General features: G+C 46.7%; 1 protein-coding gene across 1 annotated transcript in view; it reads left to right on the forward strand.

The window, feature by feature from the left end:
- Positions 1–587: 587 nt before the first annotated feature.
- Positions 588–25,659, forward strand: part of LOC309561795 (cytochrome P450 4B1-like) — a 119,353-nt gene continuing 94,281 nt past the window's right edge. The window contains exons 1-2 of the mRNA XM_082265826.1: positions 588–826; positions 20,055–20,199. Coding sequence (XP_082121952.1) covers positions 641–826; positions 20,055–20,199 — 331 coding nt within the window. The 5' untranslated portion in view covers positions 588–640. The remainder of the gene's footprint in view (positions 827–20,054; positions 20,200–25,659) is intronic.

Genomic DNA, 25,659 nt, shown 5'->3' on the forward strand with positions numbered 1-25,659 from the left:
TACACATTCATGAGCCAGCAGCTAACACAATGCAAAATCCTACAGGTGCTGCACGGGTTACGTTTGCACATACAATACACACATAATACAGTTGGACAATCATTCCTGACAGAGTACTCTGTAAGTGGCAATGTTTGCCACAATACTCTATACACCTGTATGGGGAAGTATTATATACTCTATACACCTGTATGGGGAGGTAATATATACTCTATACACCTGTATGGGAAGGTATTATATACTCTATATACCTGTATGAGGAGGTATTATATACTCTATACACCTGTATGGGGAGGTATTATATACTCTATACACCTGTATGGAGAGGTATTATATACTCTATACACCTGTATTTAGAGGTATTATATACTCTATACACCTGTATGAGGAGGTATTATATATACTCTATACACCTGTATGGGGGGGGGGGGGGGTACATCCAGAGACGTGGGGGATAAGCTGTGCTGTGTTCTGTAAGATCAGCTCTAAGCGATGATTTCTGGTGACATGTTCTATGTGGCCAGTGGAGGGTTAATGATTGATGGGCGGGGCTAGGTTTTCGTTGCATGGCGGTGTCGCAGAGTACAGTCCAGAGGACAATGACACTTTGCTGAGCAGAGAGGTGCTGTGAGGTGTCACCATGTTCCTTGCTCTGGTGAAGGGTCTGCACTGTTCCTGGCTCTCAGTGCAATGTGTGGGGCTGCTGTGTGCCGGGCTGCTGCTGCTGAAAGCAATTTCCCTCCTCTACAGATGGAAGAAGCTGCAATCAGCTGTGAGGGACTTCCCGGGGCCCCCCACTCACTGGCTCTATGGCCATGTCAATCAGGTGAGGATGTCTGCTGTCATTGTATGTAGTCAGAGAAGGAGCTCAGACAGTCCAAGCTTCAGGTGTCAGTTCTGGACTCAGCCCCTCATTTATGTTTATACTGAGAAGAGATTTCCCCAGAATTTTTCAATCTATCTTATCCAGACAACCTCTATATAATGTCATAGCCGCCTTAGTGGTGTCTCCATATAATGTCATAGCCGCCTTAGTGGTGTCTCCATATAATGTCATAGCCGCCTTAGTGGTGTCTCCATATAATGTCATAGCTGCCTTAGTGGTGCCTCCATATAATGTCATAGCCTCCTTAGTGGTGTCTCCATATAATGTCATAGCTGCCTTAGTGGTGTCTCCATATAATGTCATAGCTGCCTTAGTGGTGTCTCCATATAATGCCATAGCCTCCTTAGTGGTGTCTCCATATAATGTCATAGCTGCCTTATTGGTGCCTCCATATAATGTCATAGCTGCCTTAGTGGTGCCTCCATATAATGTCATAGCCTCCTTAGTGGTGTCTCCATATAATGTCATAGCTGCCTTAGTGGTGTCTCCATATAATGTCATAGCCGCCTTAGTGGTGTCTCCATATAATGTCATAGCCGCCTTAGTGGTGTCTCCATATAATGTCATAGCCGCCTTAGTGGTGTCTCCATATAATGTCATAGCTGCCTTAGTGGTGTCTCCATATAATGTCATAGCTGCCTTAGTGGTGTCTCCATATAATGTCATAGCCGCCTTAGTGGTGTCTCCATATAATGTCATAGCTGCCTTAGTGGTGCCTCCATATAATGTCATAGCCGCCTTAGTGGTGTCTCCATATAATGTCATAGCCGCCTTAGTGGTGTCTCCATATAATGTCATAGCTGCCTTAGTGGTGTCTCCATATAATGTCATAGCTGCCTTAGTGGTGCCTCCATATAATGTCATAGCTGCCTTAGTGGTGCCTCCATATAATGTCATAGCCGCCTTAGTGGTGTCTCTATATAATGTCATAGCTGCCTTAGTGGTGCCTCCATATAATGTCATAGCCTCCTTAGTGGTGTCTCCATATAATGTCATAGCTGCCTTAGTGGTGCCTCCATATAATGTCATAGCTGCCTTAGTGGTGTCTCCATATAATGTCATAGCCGCCTTAGTGGTGTCTCCATATAATGTCATGGCCGCCTTAGTGGTGTCTCTATATAATGTCATAGCTGCCTTAGTGGTGCCTCCATGTAATGTCATAGCCTCCTTAGTGGTGTCTCCATATAATGTCATAGCCTCCTTAGAGGTGTCTCCATATAATGTCATAGCTGCCTTAGTGGTGCCTCCATATAATGTCATAGCTGCCTTAGTGGTGTCTCCATATAATGTCATAGCCGCCTTAGTGGTGTCTCCATATAATGTCATAGCCGCCTTAGTGGTGTCTCCATATAATGTCATAGCTGCCTTAGTGGTGTCTCCATATAATGTCATAGCTGCCTTAGTGGTGTCTCCATATAATGTCATAGCCGCCTTAGTGGTGTCTCCATATAATGTCATAGCCGCCTTAGTGGTGCCTCCATATAATGTCATAGCTGCCTTAGTGGTGTCTCCATATAATGTCATAGCTGCCTTAGTGGTGTCTCCATATAATGTCATAGCTGCCTTAGTGGTGCCTCCATATAATGTCATAGCTGCCTTAGTGGTGCCTCCATATAATGTCATAGCCTCCTTAGTGGTGTCTCCATATAATGTCATGGCCGCCTTAGTGGTGTCTCCATATAATGTCATAGCTGCCTTAGTGGTGTCTCCATATAATGTCATAGCTGCCTTAGTGGTGTCTCCATATAATGTCATAGCTGCCTTAGTGGTGTCTCCATATAATGTCATAGCTGCCTTAGGCTGGCCATACACTATACAATTTTCTTGTTCAACTTTCCTTTAGATTTACCAAAACCATATAATATGAGGTCAAACCTAAACACTTTCAATTTGTATGCAATCAGGCAGGCCCTTGTACTACACAGTTTAAGGTAAATCTAAAGGAAATTTAATAAGAAAATTGTATAGTGTATGGCCAGCCTTAGTGGTGTTCTCTTGTGTCCCTTGTGTTCATCCATTATTAACTCATTAAGGTAGTTGCACCAAACAGACTATCTCTCCCAGATTAAACCTCCTACTGTATTGGGAAATGTGGATGGAGATGTTTTATCATAGGCTCCCCCTCCCAGTCAGATTACCCCATCAGGTCAGGGGTTGCCTGACTACATTCCTATGCAGATGAAATTGTATACAGAAATAGAATTAACATATCTAAAGAACAACCAACCCAAAATGTATTCTATTTCCACTCAGCAACTAACAGATGACAATTATTCAATCAACCTGAGCCAATTAATGACTTAATGACCAGCCACGTAGATCTACGTCGGCTGACTTTGAGTGGTTATACCGGGATGATGCCTCTAGCTAGAGGCATCATCCCAGTACCGTTGTTTGAAGCCGGCGGTCGGCTTTCCGTCGGTAACGATCGATGCGGCTCGGGAGCCGCTCCATCGTTACCCGGGGGGGCGGGAGGGGACGTCCCCCCCCTCCCGCCGCCTTCCGCGGCTTTGCTCGGGGCTCCCGTCCCACCGGGAGCCCCGAGCACCCAGCCGGCATGTACGCCGGCTGGATGGAGTCCCGATGAATGCCGGAAACGGCATCGATCGGGTCTCCGATGACGTAACCCGGAGGCGGTGTCCATGACGTCACATCCGGGTTACTGTGCCGCAAAAGGCGGCAGATTTAAAAAACGGCTGTATGCAAAAATGCCGTTTTCGGCGTTTTGCATACAGGGAAGTGTAGTGGAGGGGTCTGGGGTCTTTTAGACCCTCGATCCCTCCATAAAGTGTACCTGTCACACGTATTGCTGTCACAAGGGATGTTTACATTGCTTGTGACAGCAATAAAAGTGATCAGATTTTTTTTTTTTTAAAAACCTGTAATAAAGTTAAAAAAAAAGAAAAAATAAATAGGAAAAAAAAAAAAAAAAAATTTAGCCGCCCCCGTCACCGTTAGCTCGCGCACAAAAAAAAACGTATACGCAAGTCGAGCCGCAAATGAAATCGCTGTTCAAACCACACATGTGAGGTATCGCCGCGATCGCCAGAGCGTGGGCAATAATTAAAAAAAAAGAGCTACACTCTAACTCTAAACTGGTAACCGTTAAATACATTTAAAGCGTCGCAGATTGAGATCTCTATTGACCGTAGTTTGTCGCCATCCCACGGGGGGGGGGGGGGCGCAATTTTAAACCGTAACATGTTTGGTATCTATTTACTCGGCGTGACATGTTCTTTCACAATATATAAAAAAATGGGCTAACTTTACTGTTTAGTATTTTTTAAAATTAGTGAAATGTGATTTTTCAAATTTTTTCCAAAAAAATGGCGTTTTAAAGACCGCTGCGCAAATACCGCGTGACAAAAAATTTTGCAATGACCGACATTTTATTCTCCAGAGTCTTTGCTAAAAAAATATATATAATGTTTGGGGGTTCTAAGTAGTTTTCTAGGAAAAAATACTGGTTTTAACTTGTGAACAAAAAGTGTCCGAAATAGGGCTGGGGGTAAAGTGGTTAAGTAGCAGACGGTTGTCCTTGAGCTCTTGGAATGCAATAAACATTATTTCAATACACATCTGAGCATTGCTATGATTATTTAGGAGTCACAGACTTCATGGTAACAGGCTATAGGTCTCACAGTGTAAAGTGGGATTCAATCTTCATATTTCTTGAGATATGGTTGATAAATATATCACTGTCCCACTTGAAGCAATCCAAACCATACTCTGTGTCCATTCTGCTACACTGCTCCCCCTTAACCACGGGATACACAGTCTGATCCATAATGGATCGGCTTGGGGATGTCCGGGGAGTACTCACAGATCACTTTTCCAGTTCAGTTTGTCGCGATAATCCGTCAGCATTGCCATTCTGTTTTCCGGGGCGGTAGTGAATAGTAAAGTCATACGGTTGTAACGCCAAACTTCAGTGCAACAATCGGGCATTGTCCCCTGCCACTCGGTTTAGCCATACCAATGGGTAGTGATCCATGAGTAGGGTGAACTGCTGTCCATACAAGTAGGAATGAAGCTTCTTTAGGGCCCACACCACAGCCAGGCATTCTTTTTCTATGGCGGCGTAGCTCACTTCCCTGGGCAGAAGCTTCCTGTTTAAGTAAGCTACAGGGTGTTCTCTGCCATCTTCTCCGACCTGGCTCAATACCACTCCCAATCCAGACATTGAAGCATCTGTGTGAACAAGGAATCGTTTAGATGGATTGGGAGCCGCTAGTACAGGACTATGAACAAGGGCCTGTTTGAGCTGTTGGAATGTCTGTTCACACTCTGGGGTCCATACTACTTGGCGGGGTTAGGTTCTTTCTAGTCAGGTCAGTGAGGGGTTTTGCCAGGGTGCTGTAGTTCGAGACAAATTTGTGGTAGTAGACGGCCGTTCCTAGGAATGCTAAAACCTGGGTTTTGCTACGGGGGTTGGCCACTGGGCCACTGCCTCAACTTTGGCGGGTTTAGGCTTTTGTTTCCCACACCCCACCCCGGTGTCCCGAGTACTGCTCTTCCGCCATCCCAATATGACATTTGCTCGGTTGAGGGCTAGACCGGCCTCTCTGATCCGGTCTATCACCGCTCCTATGTGTCTCAGAAGCTCCTCCCAAGTCTCACTAAAAATCGCAATTTCATCCAAGTATGCACATGCATAATCTTGGAAGCCATCGAGCAGCCGGTCTACCATCCGTTGGAACGTGGCTGGGGCGTTTTTCATCCCGAATGGCATGACCTTGAATTGGTACAACCCAAAGAGGTGACAAAGGCTGACTTGGGAATGGCATCTGGGGCTAGGGGGATTTGCCAATATCCCTGATGTAGCACCCTGCAAGGTAGGTGCTAGGTAAAAGCATAGGGGGCCTTGGCTGCCTAACATCAGGGGCATGGTTTTCAGCCGGGCTGTTATGTCTCCCGGGTGTGGCTGCTGAGAGGGGAGTCTCCCCACTGGCTCCATGAGAGGACTCTCATTGGGCAGTGGAGGAAACCCAATCAGTGGTTCATTCAGGCCTCTATCTACCTCAGAAGGCAGATTCTGCCGCAGAGGATTCTGGGAGCGGGTATAAGTTTGAGGAGAACGCATGACGCAGCATCTTTGGTGGGAAGCAGAGTCCCAGGAGGGAGGGTACGGCTGTCTCTTCTCCTGTCAGAAGGATCGGGTGTCTCGAGTGGCTGCTTGAGAGTCCAGGGAGAGAGCTGAGCTGCAGAGAGGATCCGGTGTGCCGAGGACCAGTGGAGATAGAGGGGTTCAGTTCCAGGAAAGCATGCCAAGTTCGTGAGTATTGCTAATTTGCCCTGGGGGTCTGCCTAAAGTGTAGAGGGGACCACTCCGGTGAAGGTCCCAGGGATCCAGGAGCCAGCTAGTGTCAAGGGGGTGCCTAGTGCAGAGGACCCTGAAGTGTCAGAGGGGGCGGCAGCGGTTGGGCCCTGAAGAGTTGAGTGTACAGCGTGCAGTGAACTGTGTACAGTGTTAAGAGTTGCAGCAGCACAAGCAGTTACAAGGAGCTACCTCAGTCAGTGAAGGGCTGGAGGGAGCTGTTCACCGGACTTTTGAGCTAAAAAGAGTGTCAGGAGTCCAATGTCTTACAGTCCTGGATCTTCTGAGTTAATCTGAGTATTAAAGTCGAAGTTTCAGCACAGTTCAGCAGAACAGAATCTTCAAGCGCCAGGGAGCTTTGGCCGGCATTCAGCTGGCGTCAAGACAGCGCTAACAGGCATTTTTCTGTACAGTGTCCCAGTTGAACCTAGTTGAACCAGAGGAGTATCCCACTCATTCCCTTCTCCCATCCCCATTACAAAAAAAGAAAAAAAAAAAAAAACAAAAGATGCCGGAATGGTCATTGTCTCAGGTCTCACACTTGGATTTTCAACTTAAATGCGGGTATAGGATTGTGTATATGGGATTGTATGGTTGGGGCAGGTATAGGATTGTGTATATGGGATTGTATGGTTGGGGAGGGTATAGGATTGTGTATATGGGATTGTATGGTTGGGGTGGGTATAGGATTGTGTATATGGGATTGTATGGTTGGGGAGGGTATAGGATTGTGTATATGGGATTGTATGGTTGGGGTGGGTATAGGATTGTGTATATGGGATTGTATGGTTGGGGTGGGTATAGGATTGTGTATATGGGATTGTATGGTTGGGGCAGGTATAGGATTGTGTATATGGGATTGTATGGTTGGGGAGGGTATAGGATTGTGTATATGGGATTGTATGGTTGGGGTGGGTATAGGATTGTGTATATGGGATTGTATGGTTGGGGAGGGTATAGGATTGTGTATATGGGATTGTATGGTTGGGGTGGGTATAGGATTGTGTATATGGGATTGTATGGTTGGGGTGGGTATAGGATTGTGTATATGGGATTGTATGGTTGGGGAGGGTATAGGATTGTGTATATGGGATTGTATGGTTGGGGAGGGTATAGGATTGTGTATATGGGATTGTATGGTTGGGGAGGGTATAGGATTGTGTATATGGGATTGTATGGTTGGGGTGGGTATAGGATTGTGTATATGGGATTGTATGGTTGGGGAGGGTATAGGATTGTGTATATGGGATTGTATGGTTGGGTATAGGATTGTGTATATGGGATTGTATGGTTGGGGTGGGTATAGGATTGTGTATATGGGATTGTATGGTTGGGGAGGGTATAGGATTGTGTATATGGGATTGTATGGTTGGGTATAGGATTGTGTATATGGGATTGTATGGTTGGGTATAGGATTGTGTATATGGGATTGTATGGTTGGGGTGGGTATAGGATTGTGTATATGGGATTGTATGATTGGGGTGGGTATAGGATTGTGTATATGGGATTGTATGGTTGGGGAGGGTATAGGATTGTGTATATGGGATTGTATGGTTGGGTATAGAATTGTGTATATGGGATTGTATGGTTGGGTATAGGATTGTGTATATGGGATTGTATGGTTGGGGTGGGTATAGGATTGTGTATATGGGATTGTATGATTGGGGCGGGTATAGGATTGTGTATATGGGATTGTATGGTTGGGGAGGGTATAGGATTGTGTATATGGGATTGTATGGTTGGGTATAGGATTGTGTATATGGGATTGTATGGTTGGGGTGGGTATAGGATTGTGTATATGGGATTGTATGGTTGGGGAGGGTATAGGATTTTGTATATGGGATTGTATGGTTGGGGAGGGTATAGGATTGTGTATATGGGATTGTATGGTTGGGTATAGGATTGTGTATATGGGATTGTATGGTTGGGGTGGGTATAGGATTGTGTATATGGGATTGTATGGTTGGGGAGGGTATAGGATTGTGTATATGGGATTGTATGGTTGGGGTGGGTATAGGATTGTGTATATGGGATTGTATGGTTGGGGAGGGTATAGGATTGTGTATATGGGATTGTATGGTTGGGGAGGGTATAGGATTGTGTATATGGGATTGTATGGTTGGGTATAGGATTGTGTATATGGGATTGTATGGTTGGGGTGGGTATAGGATTGTGTATATGGGATTGTATGGTTGGGGCGGGTATAGGATTGTGTATATGGGATTGTATGGTTGGGGAGGGTATAGGATTGTGTATATGGGATTGTATGGTTGGGGTGGGTATAGGATTGTGTATATGGGATTGTATGGTTGGGGAGGGTATAGGATTGTGTATATGGGATTGTATGGTTGGGGTGGGTATAGGATTGTGTATATGGGATTGTATGGTTGGGGAGGGTATAGTATGCTGTATATGGGATTGTATGGTTGGGGTGGGTATAGGATTGTGTATATGGGATTGTATGGTTGGGGCGGGTATAGGATTGTGTATATGGGATTGTATGGTTGGGGAGGGTATAGGATTGTGTATATAGGATTGTATGGTTGGGGCGGGTATAGGATTGTGTATATGGGATTGTATGGTTGGGGCGGGTATAGGATTGTGTATATGGGATTGTATGGCTGGGGAGGGTATAGGATTGTGTATATGGGATTGTATGGTTGGGTATAGGATTGTGTATATGGGATTGTATGGTTGGGTATAGGATTGTGTATATGGGATTGTATGGTTGGGGTGGGTATAGGATTGTGTATATGGGATTGTATGGTTGGGGAGGGTATAGGATTGTGTATATGGGATTGTATGGTTGGGGCGGGTATAGGATTGTGTATATAGGATTGTATGGTTGGGGAGGGTATAGGATTGTGTATGTAGGATTGTATGGTTGGGGAGGGTATAGGATTGTGTATATGGGATTGTATGGTTGGGGTGGGTATAGGATGGTGTATATGGGATTGTATGGTTGGGGAGGGTATAGGATTGTGTATATAGGATTGTATGGTTGGGGAGGGTATAGGATTGTGTATATGGGATTGTATGGTTGGGGATGGTATAGGATTGTGTATATGGGATTGTATGGTTGGGGAGGGTATAGGATTGTGTATATAGGATTGTATGGTTGGGGAGGGTATAGGATTGTGTATATGGGATTGTATGGTTGGGGAGGGTATAGGATTGTGTATATGGGATTGTATGGTTGGGGAGGATATAGGATTGTGTATATGGGATTGTATGGTTGGGGAGGGTATAGGATTGTGTATATGGGATTGTATGGTTGGGGTGGGTATAGGATTGTGTATATGGGATTGTATGGTTGGGGTGGGTATAGGATTGTGTATATAGGATTGTATGGTTGGGGAGTGTGACGAGACCAACCTCGCCACATTGCATTGGAGGAGCCTGGTTGCCCGCCTGCTGCCTTTGGACTATGGACCAGGTTTTAAAAGACTTTGGCTCCATGGCGATTAAACTGTATTCGTGGGGTCTGAGTGCCATTCACCTAATAATGTGCACTCAGACCTGAGCTATCTGGGGATATGTGACATGTCTATGTTTAATGTATAAAAAGTAACTTTATATATTTTAAAGCATAATACTGTATTTTGGTCCCCATGTGTGTAATGGAGTCTCGCTGTGAAAACTAGCTTTAGCTGCAGAGAGAGGGGGGGATGGTTTCCAGCAGCCCCCTCCTGAGGAATGTCTACTAATTAACTGAGACTATTGATAAACATGTTAATGAGCTCACCTGGCTGTCTACTAAGGGAGGAAGCCAGGATGCATTGCGGGGATGTTTTGCTTCTGTGAGTCTGTAATGTGATACATGTCTGTTTGTGTTACAGTCTTCCATTTGGTCCCCTAGGGGGAGTGTCCACCAGGTGGGAGACCTGTATAAATACGGGGGCAGGTAGCCCTCAATAAATATTCCACTGCTTGACCTTCCACACTGAGCTTTGTCTCGTTCTTGGGGGGATTCACTGTATGCTGTTGGAGACCGATTGCTAGGAATGTAAGCTGATGTATGCTTCTCCTGTTCGTCTGCTAGCAGCTATTTGTGAGGTTCCAGGTTGGAGTGCTATTTTGTATGCAGTTCCGTGTCCTGCAAGTAGCTGTGCCTGTCTCTCAGAAAGGGGCATATCGCCTAAACGGATTTTAACCCCTTGTCTGCTGAAACGGTCCGTTACATACGGTGGCAAGCGGCGTGATCGTTCCTACAGCCAGAAGGACAGCTACAGGAGACACCATTGCTCTGGATTTTACAATTGAGGGCAACGCATGTCCCAGTACAGCGACCCTGACAGCACCAGCATGGAACCAGCAGTGGAGTTCGATGAGGGTGCCATGGATGACTGAGATGCAGTCCGTAAAGGCATCTGGTACCAGGCACTGGGCATTGTGGAGTACCAGCGGGGTGAGAGACTCCCCAAGGAAGACCAGCGGTTGCAGAAGCGAGTAGCCCTGCGGATGCCCTTCCTGGGGGAGCAGCCCCGGGAGGAATGGGTAAAAGAATTGGAGCTCCGGGTATGGCAGGAGATGTGGCTGAAGGATGCCTACCAGGCGCTGTGGTGGTGTGTTGCACAGTACCTGCCCTGGACAGCCGAGCATGACAAGCCAGAGGGAGAGGAGTTTGATGGTCCTGGCTTGTTATGGGAGTCTTTTTCAGAGCTGGAATTTGGGAGCCCTACACAAGCCCGGTTCAGTGATCTCTTGGAGTGGAGGGAGAGCAGGTATGACTGGGACGACGCTCACGAAATTGAGCAAGACCTGGTCCACCTGGTGACCCGGGAGATGGAGCTGGAACAGGGCTACCAGCAACTGTTCCAATACAGTGAGAAGGCTCAGCAGGAGATCAGCAGGACAGACCCAGAGCCAGACCCATTCAGAGGGGACGAGATGGTACAGTTTTACTGGGAAGAACCCCAGGTGGCCGGTAGAGATGGGACCAAGGTCTCTCCACCGGTCCTGCAGGGAATTGGGAGCCCAGTCTCCATTCCCCAGCAGCAGTGTAAAGTGCAGGGAGAGGAGAGCAGCGTCCTCCCTCCCCAGCGGCAGGCTGAGTTACAGGGGGCAGAGGTAGTTGTTCCTGCCCCCCAGCAGCAAAGTGATATGCCAGGAAGGCAGTGTGAAGTGCAGGGAGAGGAGAGCAGTGTCCTCCCTCCCCAGCGGCAGTGTGATTTTTTGGGAATTGGGAGCCCAGTCTCCAGTCCCCAGCGGCAGAGTATCCAGCAGGGAATAGAGAGCCCAGTCTCCTTTCCCCAGCAGCAGGACTCTGTGTTGGGAGGAGAGACAGTCGGTCTCCCTCCGCAAAGACTGGAAGTATGGATGGGAGAGGAGATTGTTACCCCCTCTCCCCAGCGGCAGCTTAATGTACCAGGGGGAGACTGTAAGCCCCCCACCGGTGCAGATGGGACCGTGGTCTCTGCACTTACCACACAGGGGGTATGGATGGGCGGTCCTACCCCCCCACGACAGAGCTGTGTATCCAAGGGGGAGACAACCGGTCTCCCCATTCCGCAGCAGAGCTATGCACCTAAGGGGGAGACAGTCCGTCTCCAGCAACCAGGCCCTAACCAGACTACTCCGGTGGTAGTGCTGGCACCAGGACAGAGTACCGCTGGTCTCTGCCCACTCAGCAACCCACCAAGGCAGCCTACCAGTCCCCTACACAGCCGTGGTGAGGCACCTGGACATGGACAAGTTTCTCCTCTACCCAGGTGTAGTGACCATTTATTGTGGGTGGGCTGTACTGTTTTTTCTGCTTTGTGGGTGGGCTGCTGGACTAACAAGGGCACTGACCGGCAGGAGGTCAGGTACCCTGTTAGTCTTTTTGGAAAGGGGGAGAGATGTGACGAGACCAACCTCGCCACATTGCATTGGAGGAGCCTGGTTGCCCGCCTGCTGCCTTTGGACTATGGACCAGGTTTTAAAAGACTTTGGCTCCATGGCGATTAAACTGTATTCGTGGGGTCTGAGTGCCATTCACCTAATAATGTGCACTCAGACCTGAGCTATCTGGGGATATGTGACATGTCTATGTTTAATGTATAAAAAGTAACTTTATATATTTTAAAGCATAATACTGTATTTTGGTCCCCATGTGTGTAATGGAGTCTCGCTGTGAAAACTAGCTTTAGCTGCAGAGAGAGGGGGGGATGGTTTCCAGCAGCCCCCTCCTGAGGAATGTCTACTGATTAACTGAGACTATTGATAAACATGTTAATGAGCTCACCTGGCTGTCTACTAAGGGAGGAAGCCAGGATGCATTGTGGGGATGTTTTGCTTCTGGGAGTCTGTAATGTGATACATGTCTGTTTGTGTTACAGTCTTCCATTTGGTCCCCTAGGGGGAGTGTCCACCAGGTGGGAGACCTGTATAAATACGGGGGCAGGTAGCCCTCAATAAATATACTACTGCTTGACCTTCCACACGGAGCTTTGTCTCGTTCTTGGGGGGATTCACTGTATGCTGTTGGAGACTGATTGCTAGGAGTGTAAGCTGATGTATGCTTCTCCTGTCTGTCTGCTAGCAGCTATTCGTGAGGTTCCAGGTTGGAGTGCTATATTGTATCCAGTTCGGGAGTTTGATGTTCTGCAGTAGCTGTGCCTGCTCTCTCAGAAAGGGGCATATCGCCTAAACGGATTTTAACCCCTTGTCTGCTGAAACGGTCCGTTACAGGGAGGGTATAGGATTGTGTATATGGGATTGTATGGTTGGGGTGGGTATAGGATTGTGTATATGGGATTGTATGGTTGGGGAGGGTATAGGATTGTGTATATGGGATTGTATGGTTGGGGAGGGTATAGGATTGTGTATATGGGATTGTATGGTTGGGGAGGGTATAGGATTGTGTATATGGGATTGTATGGTTGGGGCGGGTATAGGATTGTGTATATGGGATTGTATGGTTGGGGTGGGTATAGGATTGTGTATATGGGATTGTATGGTTGGGGTGGGTATAGGATTGTGTATATGGGATTGTATGGTTGGGGTGGGTATAGGATTGTGTATATGGGATTGTATGGTTGGGGAGGGTATAGGATTGTGTATATGGGATTGTATCGTTGGGGAGGGTATAGGATTGTGTATATGGGATTGTATGGTTGGGGAGGGTATAGGATTGTGTATATGGGAATGTATGGTTGGGGAGGGTATAGGATTGTGTATATGGGATTGTATGGTTGGGGAGGGTATAGGATTGTGTATATGGGATTGTATGGTTGGGGAGGGTATAGGATTGTGTATATGGGATTGTATGGTTGGGTTTTCCTTACTGTTTTTTTTTGGCTGAACCAGACGGACTTGTGTCTTTTTTCAACCTGACTAACTATGTAAATGTGTTGGAAGTGTTACTAGTAACAATGGCAGACCCATATCAGGCCCAATGAAAATATTGCTACATTTACATAGATCGATGGTCGTGAGGTATCGACCTCTGGCCATTCAATCTAAGAGCTCGTCTATCCTGGGCATGGGGTAGGCATCTGATACTGTTTTGTCATATAGTGTGGCTAAGTATGATTGTAATATGGAATGGGATCCTCAGTGGTTGAGTCTTTCAATGGAGATGCATATCTTCTACAATTCACCGACCATACATGGCTTGATTGGTATGAATTGATGTGTCGGTTGTAAAGCCATGAGCTTCTATTGAACTCCACAACCAGTGATTAGATGACTGTGGTGGGGGTAGTATGAGCACTCAGGGCTGATATCGGCTCACCAATAGTTTTATGCAAATGTAACGATCTTATACTTTTAGATTGGGGAGGATTGATGAGCCCACTATGGGTGTGGTTTTATGATGATACGCTATAGGTCTGTTTCCTTTATGACTTGTCAGACATTGTAAAGTGAGGAAGACCTTGCACAGGATAAATAGATTATTGATGCAGGCGACCTGTCATTGGAGATCTGTGAGTGTAACATCCAAGGGGAGTGGATTTCACAAGGTGAGGTGATGGAACCTATGGACCCAATCACTTTTATTATCCTCTAAGAGAGTCCAGCTGTGTGAACTAAACACTCCCCGGGTGTAATACATCTTCAACTGTTTGAAGGCACTTGGTGTGCAACACACCTGAGGAGCGCTACTCAGTGGCGTAGCGTAGGTTGTCAGCACCCGGGGCAAGGCAAGTAATTTGCGCCCCCTAACCCGTGGATTTTAGCACTCGAGTCTTTCAATGCAGAGAGACTTACGTGCAGCGGCGGCTTCTACTCAGTTCCCCGCGTCTCCTCGAGTCCTCCCGCCTCCTCCTCGGCAGCTCAGCCAATTGCATGCATTCGCCTTTTGGCCAATGAGGAAGCGAATCCCACTTCCTGATTGGCTAGGAGGAGGATCTGTGTGACAATAGCGAAATTTTTGCGAAATATGTGACAGCGCCAGACTGCTGACTCTGCTCACTCGCTGTTAAACTGACTGAGCGAACTGTTCTGTCAGAGTCAGACAGAGTGCATAGGCGTGCGCAGCCTATGGCATTAGGGTGTGCACCTCAAACACATGTGCGTGTGTATATATAATATATATATATATATATACACACACTTTTTAAAAATAAATGTAAACAAACATTCAAGCAGTATTAAAACATTTTTAATTAAATAAACAATTATCAATGTATACCATAGATCCCATTTAGAGCAGGGTCCCCATAGATCCCCCTTTACAGCAAGGTCCTTATAGATCCCCTTTACAGCAGGGTCCCCCATAGATCCCCCTATAGAGCAGGCCAGGGTCCCCATAGATCCCCCTTTAGAGCAGGGCCCCACATTGAACCTCCTTTAGAGAAGGGTCCCCATAGATCCCCCTTTAGAGAATGGTCCCCATATAATCTATGGGGACATTTCTCTAAAGTGGGGAATCTATGAGGACCCTGCTCTAAAGGGGGATCTATGGGGACCCTGGCCTGCTCCAAAGGAGATTCTATGGGGACCCTGGTCTCCTCTAAAGGGGATCTATGGGGATCCTGCTCTAAAGGGGGATCTATGGCATAGATCCCCTTTAATGCAGGGTCCCTATAGATCCCCCTTTAGAGCAGGCCAGGGCAGGTCCCCCATATAGATCTCCCCCCTTACAGCAGGCCAGGGTGAGGTCCGGACCCTGGCCTGCTGTAGGGGGGGGGGGATCTATATGGGGGACCCCAGAGTGACCTCACCTCACCCTGGCCTGCTGTAAGGGGGATCTATATGGGGGACCTCACCTCACCCTGGCCTACTGTAAGGGGGATCATGTCCCCCATATAGATCCCCCCTTACAGCAGGCGAGGGTGAGGTGAGGTCCCATCCCCCATTTAGATCTCCCCCCTTACAGCAGGCGAGGGTGAGGTCAGGTCCCATCCCCCATTTAGATCTCCCCCCTTACAGTAGGCCAGGTTCCCCATAAAATAGAACCCCTCTCTGAGGATCCTCTATTAATAGCGCTGCCGCTACATAATCATATGGCTCCATTTAAATCCATTCTTCTGTGCCTACAGTCCACACATAGTATTCAGGGTTCTTCTTCTCACACACTCAGTCACTACTAGCACTGTCTACACAGCCAGCCCAGTATTCCAGTCACAGTCCTGACTCTGAGTCCTGTCACTCGTGACTCCTACCTTTCACCCGATCACAGCAGGCTAGGTCTTCTCCTCCAGGTCCTCCTAGGTTTTCCTCCTGCAGCGTCTGTCACCGGCTCTCTCCTCTCTGTGTCACCTGCCGCCGCTGCCAGCTTCTTCTTGCTGCTGCCTGGGCTGGTCTGGTGTGGCTCTCTCCGGCGCTCAGCGCTGCGCTGGGCGGCCGCTGCAGTGCACTGTCCCTCCCCCAGATAGTCCCTCGCTCTCTGCACGCCTGGCACCCCCCCCCTCCACAGTGGGCGGCGACCCGGCGGCTCGGATTGGATTCGCACAGCCAACAAAACAGTGAGAGAGAGTGAGTGAGCCAGGCAGGGGCAGAGAGCTGCGAGCGCGCCCCCCCAGATGTTGTGCCCGGTGCGGCCGCCCCCCCCTGCCCCCACGCTACGCCACTGGCGCTACTATTGCTGCAAGGACTGAATATGATTCAAAGCATATGATAGAGAATGGTGGAGACATGTTGTCAAGGAAAAGCCAGGGTATGACAGGTCCTCCTAGAACTGTAATGTGGGGGCATGACAGGTCCTCCTAGAACTGTAAGGTGGGGGTATGACTGGTCCTCCTAGAACTGTAATGTGGGGGTATGACAGGTCCTCCTAGAACTGTAAGGTGGGGGTGTTACGACACCCCAAAGTATGAAAGGGGTTACAGTCGTCTAGGATAATCCACTCCCGAACACCCGGACAGCTATCGAACACTCCAATGCGCCATACATGAAGCACATCAATAATTCCCCCCCCCAAGTACGAGACAAGGCTCTGTAATGAGGTTTGATCGAGAGTAACTCTCTTCTCTTTTATTGCAAGAAACACACACTTATATATACTTTGAGAATACCACATGAACAATGACTGTGTAATTATAGCCAGGTGAGCTCATTAACATGCTTATCAATAGTTTCAGACTCTATTAACATACTGTCCTATCTTAGACAAAAGCACTGAGTTAATCAGTAGACATTCTTTAGGAGGGGGCTGCTGGAAACAATCCCCCCCCCCTCCATCTGCAGCTAATACACATTGAATTTGCAGACATAGTGACAACCTCTTTAAAGGAATTTGGAGCGTAGCAGCTAAAACAAAGGGGGGAACAAAGTCTTTTAATGCCTGGTCCATAGTCCAAAGGCAGCAGGCGGGCAACCAGGCTCCTCCAATGCAATGGGGCAAGATTGGTCTCGTCACATCTCTCCCCCTTTCCAAAAAGACTAACAGGGTACCTGACCTCCTGCCGGTCAGTGCCCTCGTTAGTCCAGCAGCCCACCCACAAAGCAGAAAACACAGTACAGCCCACCCACAATAAATGGTCACTACACCTGGGTAGAGGAGAAATTTGTCCATGTCCAGGTGCCTCACCTTGGCTGTGTGGGAGACTGGCAGACTGCCTTGGTGGGTTGCTGAGTGGGCAGAGACCAGCGGTACTCTGCCCTGGTGCCAGCGCTACCACAGAAGTAGCCTGGTTGGAGACGGGTTGTTGGAGGGGGAGACCGACTGTCTCCCCTTTAGATACACCACCATGCTGCTGTGGCGGAAGACCGACTGTCTTCCCTTTGGCTAAACAGCCCTGTTGCTGGGGGTCAGGACCGACTGCCCCTACCCCCTGTGCTGTGAGTGCAGAGACCACGGTCCCATCTGCACTGTTGGGGGGCTTACTGTCTCCCCCTGGTATGTTAAGCTGCTGCTGTGGGATGGAGACTGGGCTCCCAATTCCCAATAGCTCAATCTGCCGCTGGGGGACAGGACCAACCGTGTCTGCCCCCTGTAAGTCAATCGGCCGCTGAGGGATGGAGACTGCGCTCCCAATTCCCTGGATATCACTCTGCCAATGGGGAGAGGGGGTAACAAGCTCCTCTCCCAAATATACTTCCAGCCCCTGGGGAGGGAGACCGACTGTCTCTGCTCCCAATACAGTGTCCTGTTGCTGAGGAAAGGAGACTGGGCTCTCTGTTTTCTGCAGGACACTCTGCTGCTGTGGGATGGAGACTGAGCTCCCAATTCCCAACAAATCAATCTGCTGCTGGGCGACAGGACTGACTGTCTCTGCCCCCTGTAACTCAGCCTGCCGCTGGAGAATGGAGACTGGGCTCCCAATTCCCAATAAATCAGGCTGCCGCTGGGGAATGGAGACTGGGTTCTCCTCTTCCCTTAACTGTACCTGCCGCTGGAGTTCCTCCCAACGTGCCAGCTGGCCCTCTCTCTCTGCCCTGTCTAGCAGAGTCCCGAACACTAAGTTCTTCGCAAACCGCTTGGATCTCTCCAGTGGATTGGGTCCGAAGAAGCTCATCCGTAACCACATCATACGGTCATATTCTTTCAGAGAATATCTGTACTCCACTGCTGGTTCCATGCTGGTGCTGTCAGGGTCGCTGTACTGGGACATGCGTTGCCCTCAATTGTAAAATCCACGGAATGGTGTCTCCTGTAGCTGTCCTTCTGGCTGTGGGAACGATCACGCCGCTTGCCACCAATTGTTACGACACCCCAAAGTATGAAAGGGGTTACAGTCGTCTAGGATAATCCACTCCCGAACACCCGGACAGCTATCGACCACTCCAATGCGCCATACATGAAGCACATCAATAATTCCCCCCCCAAGTACGAGACAAGGCTCTGTAGTGAGGTTTGATCGAGAGTAACTCTCTTCTTCTTTATTGCAAGAAACACACACTTATATATACTTTGAGAATACCACATGAACAATGACTGTGTAATTACAGCCAGGTGAGCTCATTAACATACTTATCAATAGTTTCAGACTCTATTAACATACTGTCCTATCTTAGACAAAAGCACTGAGTTAATCAGTAGACATTCTTTAGGAGGGGGCTGCTGGAAACAATCCCCCCCCTCCATCTGCAGCTAATACACATTGAATTTGCAGACATAGTGACAACCTCTTTAAAGGAATTTGGAGCGTAGCAGCTAAAACAAAGGGGGGAACAAAGTCTTTTAATGCCTGGTCCATAGTCCAAAGGCAGCAGGCGGGCAACCAGGCTCCTCCAATGCAATGGGGCAAGATTGGTCTCGTCACAGGGGGTATGACAGGACCTCCTAGAACTGTAATGTGGGGGTATGACAAGTCCTCCTAGAACTGTAAGGTGGGGGTATGACGGGTCCTCCTAGAACTGTAAGGTCCCCCCCTTATGTATTTATACATGGAGATCATATCCCCCTTATGTATTTATACATGGAGATCATATCCCCCCTTATGTATTTATACATGGTGATCATATCCCCCTTATGTATTTATACATGGAGATCATATCCCCCCTTATGTATTTATACATGGTGATCATATCCCCCCTTATGTATTTATACATGGAGATCATATCCCCCCTTATGTATTTATACATGGTGATCATATCCCCCCTTATGTATTTATACATGGAGATCATATCCCCCCTTATGTATTTATACATGGAGATCATATCCCCCCTTATGTATTTATACATGGTGATCATCTCCCCCCCTTATGTATTTATACATGGTGATCATACCCCCCTTATGTATTTATACATGGTGATCATATCCCCCCTTATGTATAAATACATGGAGATCATATCCCCCCTTATGTATTTATACATGGTGATCATATCCCCCCTTATATATTTATACATGGAGATCATATCCCCCCCTTATGTATTTATACATGGAGATCATATCCCCTCCTTATGTATTTATACATGGAGATCATATCCCCCCTTATGTATTTATACATGGAGATCATATCCCCCTTATGTATTTATACATGGAGATCATATCCCCCCTTATGTATTTATACATGGAGATCATATCCCCCCTTATGTATTTATACATGGAGATCATATCCCCCCTTAATCTCCTCTTCTCAGGAGAGAATACATTCAGTTCCTCTAATCTCTCCTCATAGCTGAGCTCCTCCATGCCTCTTATCAGTTTGGTTGCCCTTCTCTGCACTTTCTCCAGTTCCCCGATATCCTTTCTGAGAACTGGAGCCCAAAACTGAACTGCATATTCCAGATGAGGTCTCACTAATGATTTTTAGAGATGATATCTCTCTGGAGTCCATGCCTCTCTTAGGTTTAAAAATGGGAATATTTTAGTACTTTTGACATAGTTCTTATCTATGATCGGATGTGTCTGTGCGATGCGTTGTTTTAGGTTTTTTTGCTTAGTATTGTGTAAGGAAAAGCACTAAAGATTCTTTGTAAATTGTTTTTACAATGACCATAAATCTATCTACCCACCTACCTACCTATCTATCTTTACAGTTCCGCCGGGATGGACGGGACCTGGATCGGATGATGGTTTGGGTGAAGAAATATCCCAACGCCTTCCCTGTGTGGCTTGGAAAGTTTGTGACGAGTGTGATCATCACTCACCCAGAGTATGCGAAAGTCGTGTTTGGGCGATCAGGTGGGAACCAAGAAAATATAAGAACTCCCTGTGGTCCTCCCTCTTTAAAGGTTTTAAGATAAATTTAGGATGCCACCGGATTCCACAAACCAATGGGGTTTTTTCTTTGTGATTGGTAAATTGGGCTGATTGTATCGCAATTACATAGTGTGGGAGATTAGCTCACAGGGATCACCTTTCCCAGGAAAGTAAGGCCAGCATGCAGGTAAGTTCTTTAAAGTCTGGAGGTTTGCAAATATGCAAAAACAACAAAACAGTAAAATAAATCCTTGCCGTCCAGCGCTAAACTAAACAACAGTTCTTCTCACTATACAGTGTGGGGTCGGTCCCCATCACCCACAAAAACACATGGGAAAGCAAACCTGTTCTTTTGAAAGTCCAAACAGAGCTCCTCTCTCAGATTCCCTTCTGAGTCTCAGGCAGAGCATGGACTCAGGTAACTCCCAATCTCTGGACCGGAACCTAGCCTGTCATAGAGGCTGGAAAAACCCGGGCCGGATTCCGGTTCAGTCTCTCACCACAGAACGTGTGCGAGGTGAAATATAGCGATTATCTACTACCTCACCTCGCATACCGTCACAATAGTTAGATAGTTTGTGAGGTTGAAAAAAGACATCAGTCCATCCAGTTCAACCTATGATGTGTATTTGCTGTTAACCGTACATTGTATACCCCTGTATGTTGTACATTGTATACCCCTGTATGTTGTACATTGTATACCCCTGTATGTTGTACATTGTATACCCCCTGTATGTTGTACATTGTATACCCCTGTATGTTGTACATTGTATACCCCTGTATGTTGTACATTGTATACTCCCTGTATGTTGTACATTGTATACCCCTGTATGTTGTACATTGTATACCCCCTGTATGTTGTACATTGTATACTCCTGTATGTTGTACATTGTATACTCCTGTATGTTGTACATTGTATACCCCCTGTATGTTGTACATTGTATACTCCTGTATGTTGTACATTGTATACTCCTGTATGTTGTACATTGTATACCCCTGTATGTTGTACATTGTATACCCCCTGTATGTTGTACATTGTATACCCCCTGTATGTTGTACATTGTATACCCCTGTATGTTGTACATTGTATACCCCTGTATGTTGTACATTGTATACTCCCTGTATGTTGTACATTGTATACCCCTGTATGTTGTACATTGTATACCCCCTGTATGTTGTACATTGTATACTCCTGTATGTTGTACATTGTATACTCCTGTATGTTGTACATTGTATACCCCCTGTATGTTGTACATTGTATACTCCTGTATGTTGTACATTGTATACTCCTGTATGTTGTACATTGTATACCCCTGTATGTTGTACATTGTATACCCCCTGTATGTTGTACATTGTATACCCCATGTATGTTGTACATTGTATACCCCTGTATGTTGTACATTGTATACCCCTGTATGTTGTGGTCTTTAAGGTGCCCATCTAATAGTTTTTTGAAACTATCGATGCTCCCTGCTGATACGACTGCTTGTGGAGCAGAGTTCCACATCCTCACCGCTCTTACAGTAAAGAACCCTTTACGTATTTTAAGGTTAAACCATTTTTCCCCTAGTTTTAGTGAGTGGCCACGTGTCTTATTGTATTCCCTTTCTCTGAATAGTTTGTTCCTTATGCTAGGGTCACCAGTACAGTATTTGTACATTGATATCATATCCCCTCTCAATCGTCTCTTCTCCAGAGAGAATAAGTTCAGTGCTTGTAGTCTTTCCTCATAGCTGATGTCCTCCATTCCCCTAATTATTTTTGTTGCCCTTCTCTGGACTCTCTCCAGTTCCAGCACATCCTTCCTGAGGACCGGTGCCCAGAACTGGACAGCATACTCCAGATGTGGCCGGACCAGAGTCTTGTAGAGAGGGAGAATAATCTCTTTATTTCTGGAGTGAATCCCCTTTTTTATACATCCCAGTATTCTGTTGGCTTTGCTTGCAGTGGCTTGGCATTGCATGCCACTGCCAAGCCTGTTGTCTACCAGTACCCCCAGGTCCTTTTCCATCCTAGACTCACCAGAGGTTCCCCCCCTAGTGAGTAGATTGCTTTCTGGTTTCTGGCCCCCAAGTGCATTACTTTACATTTTTCAACATTAAACCTCATCTGCCACGTAGTTGCCCTCCCCCCCCCCTCCATTATTTTGCTCAGGTCTGCTTGTAAGGTTTCCACATCCTACATAGAAGATATCGGCATGTTTAGTTTAGTTTCATCCGCAAATACTGAGATTGTACTAGATATCCCCTCCTCTAGATCATTTATGAATAAATTAAACAGGATTGGTCCCAGGACAGAACCTTGGGGGACCCACTTTCCACACCCGCCCAATCCGAGTACTCCCCATTAATCACCACCCTCTGGACTCTCCCCTGGAGCCAGTTCTCTATCCAGGTACTCAGGGCTAGATTAACATAGGGGCTATTGGAGCTGCAGCTCCAGGCCCCTACCTTAATATAGGCCCCAGGTTGGCCATATTCACTGTTACCGCTCTTCTGTCATTTGTAAACACAGAAGTCTGGCTTCTATGCTCGCTTTCCCAGGCAGCTCCCTCAGAACCTCCCCACACAGCACGAAGGCTGGACAAGGAGGGACAGTTGCCAATGCATGGATGTGTTTATGGGCTTCAGAGACAGCATCCCATGTTGAATTAGGCATGCATGGCTGCACCCTTCCTCCTCTGGGTGCATGCCAAGGCACGGCCCTTAAGGCCCTTCAAAATCCTCAGCACCAAGCCCATGATGCTCTTAATCCGGCCCTGCAGGTACTCACCCTATGGTCCATACCTACCTTCCTTAGTTTGTACAGTAAGCGTTTGTGGAGAGCCTTTGCAAAGTCCAGATACACCACATCCACAGGCTTACCTTTATCTGGGTGGCGGCTCACTTCATCGTAGAAGGTTAATAGATTGGTTTGGCAATAACGATTTTTCATGAATCCATGCTGATTACTACTAATAATATCGTTTTCATTACTAAAGTCTTGTATGTGGTCCCTTAACATCTCCTCCAAAATCTTGCAGACTACTGATGTTAGGCTGACCGGCCTATAGTTACCCGGGATATATCTCGCCCCTTTTTTAAATATTGGTACCACGTTGGCTTTTTTCCAATCAGTTGGCACCATACCAGTCTGTAAACTATCCTTAAAGATCAAGAATAATGGTCTGGCTATCACCTGGCTGAGCTCTTTAAGAACCCTCGGGTGCAAGCCATCCGGTCCTGGTGATTTATTAATGTTAAGTTTCTCTAGTTTATTTCTAAGTCTATCTTCTGTTAACCATGGCGGTATTTCCTGAGGTGTGTTATTTAGTTTGGCCTTACAAGCTGGGTTAGTGTAGCCCCCCGATTCTTTTGTGAAGACTGAAGAGAAGAAATTATTTAACACTTTTGCCTTTTCTCTGTCCTCAGTGGCCAGATTCCCTTCATCGTCTTTTATGGGGCCAATGTGTTCTGACCTCACTTTCTTACTGTTTAAATACTTAAAGAACTTCTTGGGGTTCTTTTTACTCTCCTCCGCTATATGTCTCTCGTGTTCTATTTTAGCTGCCTTGATTTCGTCTTTACATTTCTTATTACACTCTTTGTAATATAAACGGTGGGGGGTACTGCGCTTCTGGGTAGGTGAACAATAATAAATAATAAATAAATAAATAAATAAATAAACTATACCTGGTGTGTGTGACTATCACAGTGTATACAAAGGGGAACTAAACCATATAAATAAAATTCGTATTCATAGTGAACAAAGGTAAAAAAACAATAACCTAAAAAACACTTAATGTGTTAATCATTCTTTAGTGATAAATAAAGTGCTCAGGTGCATATATATTAAACCACAGTGTCCTCTGTGCTTCACAGAAACTAAATCGCGGTCTGGGTGTAAATAAAGTCCAAAAACTGAGAAAATGTGTGCAAGTGAATAAGTATAAGTCCACAGGTGCTACTCCTTCACCAAACACCGTGCTACAAAAAGTGGGGTGCTTCTCCTTCTCCCCTCAGGGTGTTCAAGCCTCTCACCTTAAAGACTAAGGGTAAAAGCCTTAATAGTAATCCAGGGGGCTCCTCTCCAGTTATATGCCGTACTCCACTAGTGTCAGATATCTGGGCTACTGCAGATGATAAGACTCCCTCTCCCTCTCCAGATTCTCCACAGTTCCAATGGCTCTCAAAACAGAATGCTCAAAATAGTGCAGTATGTCTGGATAACGGGTACTTTATTAAACATATCTTTAAAACTACTCACATTTGTTGAGTATACAAAGCGCAAATACAAGGGATAGCGTCGGAGTGGGATCGCAGTCCTCACTTCCGCGATGTGCGTCACTTCCGGTCCGAACGTCCCTACGCGTTACGCCACTTCCGCGTCACGTGGCTTCTTCAGGGGTCAGCGCAGGACTCACTATACTATACACTCTTTGTAATGCTTGAATGCTGCCAATGACCCCTCAGCCTTGTATTTTTTGAAGGCCTTTTCTTTAGTATTAATATGCATTTTTATGTTGGAGTTTAGCCACCCAGGGTTTCGTTTTGCTCTTTTAAATTTATTTCCCTTTAGAATGCACTGGCCAATCCCTTTGTTTAGTATGCTCTTGAAGCACTCCCACTGTTTCTCCGTGTTCTTTGTTCCCAGGGTTCTATCCCATTTGATATTTTCTAGCAAAGAGCACAGTTTTGGCAAATTCAGTTCTTCCTGTATACAGACTGGTAGAGTAATAGAAGTACTCCGGAGATTATACAATCAGGATGATTGGGAGTTCCCTGCAGGTTATCAATAACGCATCAACTGTAGGCCATACATGGCATTGCAGACCCTCTTTACCAGATCACAATCCTAATAATGACCTAAGTGATGTCCTGTCATCAAACACCTGATTGGCCATTTTCTTGGGATCAGAAACTAGCTGAAATGTGTGTCATCGGAGGAACCCATAGAGACATAAATACAGTATATACAGTATATACTAGAAATATAAAGCGATGGAAAGTGGGGAAGAATGATGGTGAGGAAGAACGATGGAAAGTGAGCAGATGAAGGCAGTTCCAGCTGTTGTGGAAATTTTATTAATGTGTGTGGACCCCGACGTAGGGGATGGCCGCTTTGGGATGCTTCTGTCGCAAGGGGTTTTGCAGGCCTCCAATTTTCTTGAATCTGGTTCCTGGCCCTCACTGGCGGTGCTCACTGCCTGCAGGGACCTTATCGGCTGCTATTTGGGCAAGCCCTGCAACTGCGACACTTTTTCCACCCCCTTCTGCATTATTTGAGAACTACTGTTCATTGGGAGATCCTCTTCCCCCGCACCTTGTCCAAAATGTACGCTCTACTTATCGAACCCCCTGTGGGGTTCCTTCTGCCTGGTCTGACCAGGTGGGAAAGGGCCCTGAATAGGACCTTCACGCTGGCACAATGCCAAAATATTACTCTCCTAGCCCTTAAAACCTC

This window comes from Pelophylax lessonae (assembly GCF_965119305.1).
Source record: "Pelophylax lessonae genome assembly, chromosome: 8".
Classification (NCBI taxonomy): domain Eukaryota; kingdom Metazoa; phylum Chordata; class Amphibia; order Anura; family Ranidae; genus Pelophylax; species Pelophylax lessonae.